The sequence below is a fragment of the Priapulus caudatus genome, unplaced genomic scaffold (genome assembly GCF_000485595.1).
Source record: "Priapulus caudatus unplaced genomic scaffold, Priapulus_caudatus-5.0.1 Scaffold231, whole genome shotgun sequence".
Classification (NCBI taxonomy): Eukaryota; Metazoa; Priapulida; class Priapulimorpha; order Priapulimorphida; family Priapulidae; genus Priapulus; species Priapulus caudatus.
The window spans coordinates 202,574-215,601 of NW_014577292.1; the positions used below are offsets into that span (position 1 = coordinate 202,574).

The 13,028-nt window shown below is 41.4% G+C and overlaps 1 protein-coding gene across 1 annotated transcript in view; it reads left to right on the plus strand.

Annotated features, from left to right (window-relative positions):
* LOC106807730 (collagen alpha-1(I) chain-like) overlaps positions 1-12,682 on the plus strand; it is a 67,830-nt gene extending 55,148 nt beyond the window's left edge. The window contains exons 6-23 of the mRNA XM_014810170.1: positions 1,280-1,379; positions 1,609-1,724; positions 2,446-2,589; positions 2,883-3,053; positions 3,504-3,596; positions 4,438-4,542; positions 4,729-4,827; positions 5,130-5,321; positions 5,550-5,750; positions 6,320-6,556; positions 6,900-7,017; positions 7,178-7,383; positions 7,914-8,159; positions 8,415-8,543; positions 8,820-8,936; positions 9,508-9,705; positions 10,066-10,181; positions 10,844-12,682. Coding sequence (XP_014665656.1) covers positions 1,280-1,379; positions 1,609-1,724; positions 2,446-2,589; positions 2,883-3,053; positions 3,504-3,596; positions 4,438-4,542; positions 4,729-4,827; positions 5,130-5,321; positions 5,550-5,750; positions 6,320-6,556; positions 6,900-7,017; positions 7,178-7,383; positions 7,914-8,159; positions 8,415-8,543; positions 8,820-8,936; positions 9,508-9,705; positions 10,066-10,181; positions 10,844-11,066 — 2,811 coding nt within the window. The 3' untranslated portion in view covers positions 11,067-12,682. The remainder of the gene's footprint in view (positions 1-1,279; positions 1,380-1,608; positions 1,725-2,445; positions 2,590-2,882; positions 3,054-3,503; positions 3,597-4,437; positions 4,543-4,728; positions 4,828-5,129; positions 5,322-5,549; positions 5,751-6,319; positions 6,557-6,899; positions 7,018-7,177; positions 7,384-7,913; positions 8,160-8,414; positions 8,544-8,819; positions 8,937-9,507; positions 9,706-10,065; positions 10,182-10,843) is intronic.
* Positions 12,683-13,028: the final 346 nt, after the last annotated feature.

A 13,028-nucleotide genomic window follows, 5' to 3' on the forward strand; every position in this document is an offset into this window, starting at 1 on the left:
CGCAATCGGCCAACGTTTCCCAGCTAAGTGTGTGTACCCGCGTTTACGTGCGTGTACCCGCGTGTACGTGCGTGTACGTGCGTGCACGTGCGTGTACCCGCGTGCACGTGCGTGTACCCGCGTGTACGTGCGTGTACCCGCGTGTACGTGCGTGTATCTGCGTGTACGTGCGTGTACGTGCGTGTACCTGCGTGTACGTGCGTGTACCCGCGTGTACGTGCGTGTACGTGCGTGCACGTGCGTGTACTCGCGTGCACGTGCGTGTACCTGCGTGTACGTGCGTGTACCCGCGTGTACGTGCGTGTACGTGCGTGTACCCGCGTGCACGTGCGTGTACGTGCGTGTACCTGCGTGTACGTGCGTGTACCCGCGTGCACGTGCGTGTACCTGCGTGTACGTGCGTGTACCCGCGTGTACGTGCGTGTACCCGCGTGTACCCGCGTGTACGTGCGTGTACCCTCGTGTACGTGCGTGTACCCGCGTGTACGTGCGTGTATCTGCGTGTACGTGCGTGTACCTGCGTGTACCTAAGTTGCTATATTTGCTTTATATCTATAAATAAAATAAAGTATCTATAAATATTTCTGTATCCTTATAGCAGCAGTTTCACGTGCGTTTAACTCATAAAAGTGACTGAAAATCCCCCCCCCCCAAAAAAAAAAACAATTTACATGGCTTACTTTGTAGAAAGGGGTGATTACTTTTTTTGAGAAATCTTTTCACAGTTTACAGAACTGTAAATGGATGTTATATGTTCTTTATAGTAACAGCTTGAAAAAAATTATTGAAAAGTATGTGTGCCGCCAAAATATTGTGTCTAACGCCAATAACATTTTTTAAAACTCCACACGCATCACAGCTCGCGGTTTACTGTGGTTTGCAATGAAGACAGATATTCGACTATTGGGTTTATTCTAGTGTAATAGAAAAGACAATTCACGAACACAATATAAATCTTTCTCAAGCTAGACAACGTATCATTTACAGCATTTGCAAAATTAACCTATAATGATCAAGAATATTCAAACAGGTATAATGTGTTGCTAGCTAATATGTTTATGTGTAAATAATATAATCATATGTAGCTATACATATTTATCACACGTACACCTCTTTCATAGAACGTTTTATACTCGTATTAAATTATTCCAACAATATTTGTGATGGGTGAATTATACCTAGGATTTCTTTATACATTCATTTCAAGCCCTGAATAAAATGAGCTTAGTGGATAAGTTTCCATTTACCTATAATTACCTGTAAACGAACGTGGTTTCAGCCGGACGTGCCCCTCATAACGCCAGACGATGACAGTGACATGTCAGGCTCTGGTTATTCTGGATACGGCTGGGATACAGGCTTGGAGGCAACCGATAAAGGTACTGGTAGGGGCAGCGCATAAACCTAGAGGCTCGGCTTCTGTTTAAAATCGCATTAAATTTAGTAGTAAATCTCTAATCATGTTAAAATATGTGATATATCTAATTGACGCACGTTTCTCGGTGATAACCCAGTTTGGAAAAAGATTGTCTTTTGACCTCACCACTTCGGTTTGTGTGGGCTTGATCATATAATCTTTGAATGCGTAATGTATTACATTTATTGCAGGCATCGTTGCACCCCCAATTATCACTCCGCCGCCTCCTGTGTTCTACAGCAAGGGTGAGAAGGGAGAGATGGGTAATCCTGGCCCTAGCGGTCCCCCTGGCATTAAAGGAGAACAGGTATATTTCACACGTTTAACGTATTTGATCGATTTCACTGTAGTCGACAAATTTGAGCCGTTTTCTGTGCCTAATTACTAGTTGAGCTTTGATCGTCAGAGTGTTAACTGGCTTGTAGTCTGGCATGGCTGGGCGAAAGTTAAATTGGTTTCTTGGCCTCTGACCCCTGGTGATGTTTTGCTTATGTACAGTCCCAGTTTTGCGCAGAGGAGTTATAACTGTTGACGTGTATATGCATGCAGCTGAAAAAGCTATATTACATCAACACACTGCGTGCTAAATAAAGCCGTTTAATCGCTAATATTACCATCTCATCAATCATTGAATTATCTTCTAAATTTAAGGTACAGTAGGCCTACTCGAACCTCACTTTATCTACTTTGTATGTCAAACAAGCAATACCGAAATGTCATTATATAAATGTGCATTTAGGTGTCAGACTGTTAACTCATTTCCCCTTCCTCCTGGGATGGGAAGGGGCAAAGTTGCGCGGGGTTTGTGTTCTGGGCAGTTGATCGTGGGCAGTGGTGTTGGCTAGTAACCATGTAATAGCATCTACAATATTCTGAAGGCTTCCAACTCCCTTCCCCCATAATAGATAAGACCCTGATATTGACAGCCACATTGTGAACATCACATGTGTCACGTGTCTAGTTGTGTCTATATGGTTTCTATGTGTGGTCTGTCGGTCTAATTCTGGTCCGTTATGGTTAATCTGCAGGGATTGTCTAGTTCAGGAGGCGGTTCTGGTAGTTGGCTTGCTGGCTATGGATCAGGAGATTATAATACCCAGGGAGCTCCTGGCCCACAGGGACCAATGGGTATGCCAGGAACTCCAGGAATCAAGGGAGCAAAGGGGGAGCGGGTATGCAATGTTGATAAACATTTTTGTCATATCTAGTATAATAAAGTACTTAACATTGTCATAGCGCCTTTACTCAAGTATTTTTTATTGGACTGAAATGTTTCTTTTCTGTATTCTAAGCATAGGTTCTAAATCCAATAACAATATTCAAGGTTTATTTTTTAACACCCAATATTTATAGTTAATTTTTATCAAAGTTCTGTCACATCACATGCCATCAATAGTTATGATTTTACATTTACGTATCTTCATTTTCATTTTAGTCTTACCACGTGTGATATTCTTTGCTGCAGGGTGACAGTATCATAGGTCCACCTGGTATGCCTGGTCCCCCAGGCCCACCTGGCTTAGTTGACAAGATGAAAGACTCCAGTGACGTTGTCAACAGTGGCCAGATAGCTCCAGTATGCCAATGCAATAGTACATGGCTGCAAATGTGGACAGACAGTGCAATGAGAGCTGGGGTAGGTCTGGTTTTTTGTCTGGTTACTGCCCTATGTAATGCTATAGGCATACGTTGAAGCAGAATTCAGCCAAATCCAGTGCCAAGTCCTCTTTAGATGATAATTACATGAATCTGTGTGCAGTTATCCTTCGATTTACACGATAGTTAAGGTTTAAAGAAATTGCCATATGAATAAAAAATGCGTGAATCAAACAACGTAAATAGTGGAGATTATAGGGAGGTTAGGTTGTTAATACGATAATATTATAGCCCTACTAATGAAGACCATGTTATGCACTTATAAGGAAATATAGAAATACCTGGAATATCAGCACAAAATAGGTGCTGCATCTATGTGGGAACCTGTCTTCCCACCCAACACTCATGTGATCTTTGTTTAAGTTTTAGTCTAAGATGTTAAGATTGTTTTCCTTGATTTACATATTGTATTTTGTGTATCTACTAACAGGCTATAGCAGGGCCAGGAGGCGAGAAAGGTGACCCAGGACGTGATGGGGTGCCAGGATTAACGGGACCACCCGGCCCACCTGGTCCCGCATGGGTAAGATGTGCATACTACACTACTACTTATTACTGATCACTGCTTTCATCTATACAGCAGTTTTGAGACGAATTCAAGCTTGCCACATTATAAATGGCAACACGAATATCTTTAGTATCAGGGGTGTAGCTAACTCATATATCGATTACAGGTAGGCCTAATTATACAGGTAAGACAATACCTTGGTGTTCTTGTATTCACTTTTTGGAAATCTGCACTTTTTGGACACGCAAATAAACACATAAAGACACACTTTTGGCCAGTTTTATTGATGTAACATCGAACATGGATCACTACTAAAGGTATTTATGACAGCAACAAAAAATCGGCTTTTTACTACTTTTAGGTGAAAAATTACCTATAACTCGGAATGAACATTGAAGTCCTACGGCATGTTTTGATCTGACAGGCTACATATTTTCTGCGGGAGGGGTGTTATATTCTTGGCAGTTGACCCTAGGCAGTTTGCTATTCCCCCCCCCTCCCAGCCCCAGCCAAATATATTAATTCATTGTCAGAGGCTAAGCAACACTAGAGATTTAGGTAGGAGAAACAAGTTTTCACCTATTTTTCAAGCGATTTTTCACTACAAAATTGGGTCAGGAAGTAGTACCAGAGAAAGGCCAGAGGTAGGCTACTATACTCTGTAGGAACGCAAATTCCTGCTCATAAAATCGGGCACTCTTTCCCGAAGTAAAATATATTGCTAGAATTGTATCCTACGTTAGCAGTAACAAAATTCAGGTGCTACATTCTACAACCATTAATTGTTATGGTATTGTATTTACAGCAGTATACAGTATAGACAGTTGATGGAACAGTGTATATGTGTGGTTTGCAGGAGTCTGTGTTAGCTTCAGGAGCAGGGTCTGGTGACATGATGGGCTCAGGAAATGGCTATTCACTGGTCGGACCTCCAGGAGAGAAGGGCAGTAGAGGTGACAAGGTAAGGGTCATGACAGTGTCCACTGTCTAATGTGCATTCGACAGTAAACATAGTTTAAGATGTATTGGTAATTAGAATGAGATGTTAAACGTCCCCGTACTTCAAAAAACAAAAGATCGATGTAGCCATGATGCTTCTGTATGGACATATCTGGTCAGATATTGTTAAATATAGATTCACGTTTAGGGTGACATGGGACCTCCTGGAGTGAGAGGAAGAGATGGTGAGGCGGGCAGGGATGGCTATCCAGGTAGAGATGGACGCAATGGACCGCCAGGACCCAAGGTACGCCTAGATACACCAAAACCATTCTACATTCTAAAGATTAGAAAACTACAATATAACAATAATAAAACCATAGTGGAAAGAACCATAGCGTTAAAGTTTAGAAAAGTAATGCAGGAATATTGTGTTGCCTTTACGTGCTTGACAGTTCTAAGCATCTATTTGCTGCACAAAGAGCAGTTTAAAAATGGCACACGTTTATGCGTGTACAAATGAACTAAGTAATTATAAGTAACACCTTCAGCATAACAATAATCTTGTTGACATGTCACCTGATCATCTGATGGAATATTTCTCATCAGGGTGAGGTTGGAGAACCAGGTTTTGGGCAGTCTGGTGCGATGGGCCTGCCAGGTCCCCCCGGGCCTCCTGGCTCACCAGGTGCCACTGGTACTCCTGGCTATTCAGCCAGAACTGGAGACTCCTTGAGCTCAAGTGGAAGTGGTTACTTCAATGGCATATTTGGATCTGGGGGTGATACAGATTCTAATAGTGTAAGTGTCTATTTTGTATGACTTGATAGTGCTGTAGCTCCTCTATAAGCAACGTTTCAACAGTTTCTCAGCAAATCATTCTGCTTTATAATTAGTGTATTAAGTTACTTTTAATAATATGCATTCAATGAGTTTTATTCTTTAATAAGTCGATTGCATGTGTAGCTATTGTGATTCCTAATGGTAAAAATAGGGCTATAATCGATTGATGGTTGTGATTGTTTATAGATGACACCCATGGTAGTCAGTGGAGAGAAAGGAGACACAGGCATGGTTGGTGCTGCTGGGAGAGATGGCCTGCCCGGGGAAACTGGTCCTCCCGGTATACCGGGCCCTGAGGGGAAGAAAGGCGATCCAGGCAGGGATGGACTTCCTGGTAAAGATGGTTTTAATGGCCATCCAGGAATACCAGGCATTGATGGCATGCCTGTAAGTATCCGGTGCATGGGTAGGCCTATCACATTATTGGCATGCAAACAAAATAAAGTATTGAGAACATATGCATGGCATAAAAACAATATTGTACAAGGTCAGTCTTATATGCACCTAATTTGCCTTCATGATTTATAGTTTAGGATTACCGGTTCCCCTGTATACTACAATGTAGCTTGGCAGTATACACAATAACTGTCGTTATCAATTCAGAATTTAGTAAGGTTTTTATTCACTTACTATTGACCAAAATGTATATAAGGGACAATTTTATTATGAATCATCACAATTTTGTTCCATGTGTGCACTTGAAGTAAGGCGTAGCAGGAACTTGTGTCAGACTGTAACACGCCAGTATAAACATAACTCAGAGTGAAAGATAACACACATAGTTTATTCGTACACTTCTTGTTCCGCCATCTTCCAACTACCACGATCACACCACGTGACCCTTCACACATACAGGGCGGGAACACATGGAACAATACGCGGTGTGATACACAGACGTTTCCTGTTCGCAAGACTAGTTTTTACATGTGTCACTCACGCTCTCGACGATATTACAGGGAGAGAATGGTGGGCCTGGTTTGGCGGGGCCACCAGGCCCTCCTGGAGCTCTGGTAGTCGGTGAAGACTCCTCAGTCATTTCCGGTCCAAAAGGTGAAAAGGGAGTACCGGGCGATGTCTCAATAATCCTGGCCAAAGGAGACAGGGGTGCTTCGGCACCACGAGGACCACGGGGCAGGAAAGGGAAAACAGGAGCACGGGGAATCATGGGAGAGATTGGCATGCCCGGCTGGCCAGTAAGTAACTCTTCCAGTAGGTTCTCTGGTATAGATGAGAACGATTAATTGGTTTATGTAATATGTATCTTGCGTTTATGCGTGGTTGCTTACTTAAATTAAGTTTGCTCTATTTGTTATTTAAAATTTATTAAGTAGATTTATTAATTTATTACGTTATCATCGATTTTTTATGTATAGGCTAATAATAGTAACGTCTTTAGTATGCATGAAGGTGGGCGTGTGTGCGTGTGTGAATGCGTTTTGTTAATGCTGAGATAGTTGAATGGTATTTTACAAAGCAATGAAACTCTTATCTGTAAATACTGGACACATTCCTCATTGTATTGCGTGCTGTGTGTAGGGGCCACGTGGAGTTCCTGGACCCAGAGGTCCTATTGGTCCAACAGGCCATGGGGAGAAGGGTGACCGAGGAGAAAAGGGTCCACCAGGACCCCCTGGCCACGTCTACTCTACTGGAGGTAAATGAACCAACAATCAAACATCATACGTATCAAATTGCTTCGTTATAATTAACATGGTAAACACATCACTTATTATATCATAGCATCTACCACGTCAACAGACGATAAGTTGATCGTATAGATACCATTTTCTTTCTAATGCGAAATTGATATGTAGGTGATGGCACTCCCCTTGAGGGACCACAAGGACCCATTGGCCCTGCAGGCCTGCAAGGACCAAGAGGCTACCCTGGAGAACCAGGAATAGGGCGACCAGGTCCACCAAGCCCAGCAGGGGCACCTGGAGGTCAGGGAAGGGCTGGATTAATGGGCCCTGTTGGACCAAAGGGAGAGCGAGGAGATTACGGCCCTCCTGGACGCGCCGTACGTTTTTAAGTTTCAGTATTACATATTTTTCGTTCACGTCGAAGTTTCAGCAGGTAAAGAATCCTACCGGGTGTAGAAAAGCCACAGTTTCTTTCTTACTGAGATTTTATGGCTGTTACCGTGATGCTAAGCAATATTCATAGTATAGGAATGATAGGTAGGCTCTCTGTATTCCGTTAATTGATATCATAGGTAAGATATTACATTGAATAATCTTCGCCAGTAAGTATACATGTAAATGAGAGTTAATTGCTAATATTATTAGAAATTAAAACACAAAATCCCTTACCATTTACATTCTCAACCTAAGTCCTTCTTTTTATATGTCTAGTTTTTGGTCAAATAGCAACACTCAGTTATCTATCAGACTCTCATTGCTTGATCTTAACTATGGCGCAGTTACGTTAGTAACAGCAGGCATAATTTCAAGTTTGCCTAGTACAAGTCCTCCATTAGTGTAGAATGTATGGCGACACAAATAGACGTTATTAACACCCGACTCTCTTAAATTCCTGTTTTATCATCAGGGTGAGCCAGGCAGGGTGGTATATTCCGATGACACGGGTAAGAGCCGTGAAGTAACTGGTCAGCAAGGTACAAAGGGAGAGCCCGGTGTGCAGGGACAGCCAGGTCGTCAAGGCGATCTCGACTACAAGCTTCTGCAGCAATATATCGACCAGTTTGTACAGCAAGGGGAGGATGGGCCACCCGGCCCACCCGGTCCTCCAGGATCCAACGCGGAAAAATCCTTCTCAGGCATAGGTTCTGGAGCAGTACGTATTTATGACATTTATGTACTTGACAGGCTCTTGGGAAAACCTCTACCTCATATTTCCTATAAGTACCTATAGTAAATGTAGACAAGCCTTAGAGGTGAAATGTTAAATGAACAGATGAGAAAAAGAGACATCTCCATATATTTTAAAAGTAAAAAAACATAAAACAGTGGGAGTGTAAATTTTATTATATAAAAGTATGCGCGAAGCAAATTCAATAAGCAATACTTCATCCTAATTGTGTTTTTTCAGGCTGTTACTTACAAGAATAAGGAGGACCTGGTATATTCAGCACACACTAGTCCCGTAGGTACTCTTGGTTTTCTCACAGAAGAGGATGCTATGTTGGTGAGAACCAGAGGGGGATGGAGATACGTACAGGTGATTGCAAACATTTCTGCGTTATGTGTCTCGCTTCTCGAACTCTTTACGTACGTATGTGAGGCGGTAAATATATAGCTTCTCAAGATTTATCGTTTTAGGCCGATTAGAATGCAACGAACACGAGGAAGATTATATACCACAAGAGAAATGATAGTAGTTACTAGTAGAGCATTAGTGACCTATATAGTATCAACTGTTTTTACTGCAGTTCGAAAGAAACCACAGACAAACAGATTTCGCGCGCAGATCTTGACGTTTTCTCCTGTTTTTCAGCTGGGAGCACTGCTGGCAACACCAAAGACTACAACGACGACAACAACACTCAGACCTCCGTACGCAGCAGAAGCACCTGACTCTCAAGTGTTTGAGCGCTCACGACGGGGACCCACGGTAAGCACGCCCTTTACTCGTCTGCATTAATTCAACCGGTTATTCTATAGTCCCTATATATTATATTGTCTCTGGTTTATTATACAGACGATCTCACTCTTATATCTATATACAGGAAATCTATCACGTATGTAAAACATCACCATGAGTTTTCCGGTGGCAATTATTTGTCATATTGCGAGAATTATGACCTTACTCTAGAATTTCAGTAATTTCATGAACAGACTGCGACACTCCCATGTACTGACATTTTTTGCTGCTTCACTGCCAAGCAGCACTCTGCTTAACACGTGACGATCATCTATCTGAAATGGTGTTATTTTTTTATAATGTGTATTGAAAGTACAAGGATAGTATAGGTCGGATTGTTTCGTGGGTAGGCGCATGTATACCAAGATGTCTGACAACCAGCGATTCGCAAAAGTTCTCATGTTAGGCATGGGTCACCCACGCCAGACGTTCTCATTACGTGTCAATACATTTTAGTTGCCCTGACTCTGGCATAACACTAGGCATCCCTGACTATGATGATGTCTTCACTAAGAAAATTTTCCACTGGTGTATTTTGCAGATTAAGCTCGTGGCATTGAACGAGCCTTACATAGGGAACATGCGAGGAATTCGAGGCATAGACTTCCAGTGCTACCGGCAGTCACGCGCGGCAGGTCTCCGCGGCACATACAGGGGATTCCTGTCAGCCTATGCGCAGGATTTGTATAGCATCGTGCGGCAGGCTGACCGGCAGGGAGTTAAAGTAACAAATCTCAAGGTTGGTATGCACAGCCTGCATGTTTGGTCTTGTCATCATCTTCGTTTTCGTCAAGGTTTACATAATAGACATATCACATTCTGTCCATTCTGCTACACCTAATATCTTATATTGATACTACTGATTTATACGTACTGCAGTGCTATTACCGTTGGTGGTGTTCATTGTTTGCGATACGTCAAGCAGAAAGTTCCCGTTGCTGTTGGGTTTTGGAGAATTAGCCAGATTGGACGCCCACTGATTGATATCTAGCATACATTTCACAATAACTATACGATATATATGGCTGATAAACAATGTGAGAAACTCTTCTTCTTTTTATATAAATGCAAACCTTTCTTCCGATTCCTCTGGTTACAGAATGATACATTGTTTGACTCCTGGCACGACATATTCAAGGGTGATGGAGGTTTGTTCAGAGGGAACACCAAACTCTACAGTTTTGATGGACGAGACGTTTTTACTGATCATAATTGGTAAGTATGCTGAGCAACATTATACATAAATATAGGGGCTTCCTGCATTCTCATCCTGTGAAAAGGGTCCGGTTCATCAGGGATGTTTGAAATCTTTAATAGACATCTTTTCTAGCCACCTGTTATGCACTCACTGATTTATAGTTTGTTAAACCGCAACCAATTGATATGATGATAATTACAACAATCACCGTTAACATACGTAGTTGTGGCGTTCGTGTGATTTTATATGCGGAAAAACTCACACTCTGCGCACCCTGCTAACTCAACCATCTAAATTTAATACATAAGCAGGTTCTTGAAAGATGGGTTGATTGGTAACTTCTAGCTGATACAGTCCAGTGTGGTACAGTGACATGACCCACGCATCCAACTATATGCAACTACACCTAAACTACGTCGGCCAGCTTTATATTAGCAAATACCATTTTGTATAGTTAAATTCATGACACTGTCTACTACTTTGATTGATGGAGAGTTGTTTGCAAGGTTATGCTTTCACTTTTACCAATGTAACCCCATTAAATCAATAGTAGTGGTAGTGGTAGTTGTGTTAGCAGTGGTGGTAGTGGCAGTGGCAGTAGTAGCAGTAGCAGCAGTCGCAGCAGTAGCAGTAGAAATTTTTTATTCACGCCAGATAATAATAATATTTGTTGCCACAGGCCACAGAAGATAGTCTGGCACGGATCGGACGTCGTAGGTGGCCGAGTGCCAACCGACTTCTGCAGTGGCTGGTTAACAGGTGACAAAGAGCAGACAGGCCTTGGCAGCTCACTGTTTGCAAATCAGCTGCTGCAGCAGACCAAGTACTCGTGCAATAACGCCTTCGTAGTGCTCTGTATAGAGAACACCAGTGTAGGGAGGCTGAAGAAATTCAAGCGATAGGAGCCGGCTTGGCAGTGACGCAATAAGAAATACGACGGGCAACAAGAGGGCAAGGATTGTAAGATCGGGCCGTAGTTGTCGGTGGCGCTTTGTGGAATATGTAAATTTTTGATGTACTTCCTATTATTGACCAAAAAGTGTGAGTTTTTTGGATTAAGCTAGGATGATTTTAATCATGTCGTTCATCGTGCGGAGGCATTGTAAATTAATCGTGCATTTAAAACGCTCAACCGATGGTTGATTATTGTTCTATTTAAATTTTATAATTTAAATATTTAATGGATTTGTCGGAAAATTGATACCGCTGCATGTTTTAATGTTGTATTATACCAAAGTCTGTACACCTTTCGTTGCCAGCTCTCTTGCAACAGCAAACAAACGTTGATTTAGGCATCCGTTGTTAAAGTTACAAACTTTTATAGCATATATTGATAGAACTTGTGTATGTGTTTTAGGAAGTAAGACATTTTAAGATCTAATTATCGTTGTGAGCTGGAATTCTTTGCGCAGTTTGCTGGGTAATTATTAAATTTCATATTTATTTGTGATATTTTCGTCGTGGACTATTTTCATTTACGAAGACCACAAAAGTTATTATACTACCAACTGGAGATGCTCGTGCACGCGTACGGGTGTGATTTTAGGCAATTATTCTTGTTGTGTTGTAATAATTTTATTTGGTCATCGGTTAATAGCCTACCATCTATTGTATTGAAACCAGTTCATGATCAGCATCTTGGGTATCATTTTAATGAATTTTAATACGTTTCCCAATCATTAGAGCTACGTAGAGCTTGCAAAGGTGACGTGATAGCTTACAACAGAAACTGCATGCCACCGTATATGTACACGAATTCGATCGCGTGTAACCCCCCCCCCCGAATTTCCTGATTTAGTCGCACATCTTGGGTACGTATTTAAGCAGTGGTTAATAGATGGTGAACATAAGGGTCATGTGAATATGTACATGTAAGTATGTCTCATTTATAACATTTAAAATTGTAGGAGAGAAGTGCAAGCGGTAGTGATTGCTGTCGTTTAAAGGATGAAATCTTTCTTATCGAAATAATAATTATTAAGTTGAAAATAAAAATCCCAGCGGAATCCTAGTTATAGGTGTAGCTGCTAGGTTGCCATGACTACGCCATTTCTACCTATTTAGGTATACCAGATATTGTTCAGAAATCACAATTACAGGGGCGTGTTACCCCCGCCGTGCTAGTCCTAAGCTGCTGATATCATAGAGGAAACAATGTTTTAAACATGCCTATATTTGTCAAAATGGTGATCATCAATCATTAGATATTGATTAACTTGACATCCTTTTTAAAGGATATGTAGGGCCTACGCGTGGTTTGCAAACACTTGCCTAATATAATTGTGAAACCACAGGCCAGTTTTCCACCGTCGAATGTTATTCTTTGTTTATACACACGTATTACGTATGTGGGCATTCGTATTTACCTACCCGTGTATGTATTATCATGAATTCTATGAAGTCGGCCAACAATCTACGGGCTTATTACACGTTAGTCATGTAAGCGCACGAGACGCCAGTCACGTGTCATGCTGTTACTCCATATATAGAATAAAACGTCTATTATATAAACTTTCTACTTATCTCTTGCCGTGTTATTTTGTTTATGCGTGCACAAAGTCCTGAGTCAGTGCGCGTAACATTCTATTCTATTATATATATATATATATATAATATATATATATATACTTATAGTATATATATATATATAATATATATATAAATTCAGCCACGTTTCAGTTTCATTTGCCCAATTACTTGATATGCGCTAACATAACCCTGAAACGAAAACAAAAACAAAGACACGGTATTATTGAAATCGGAAATTTCGCGTCTTATAGCAATTTCGAGTGATAACAAAAATGAGATATCCTTAGACCACATTGAAATTCTAGCGATTTCAACAACTCGAAATTACAGCGTTA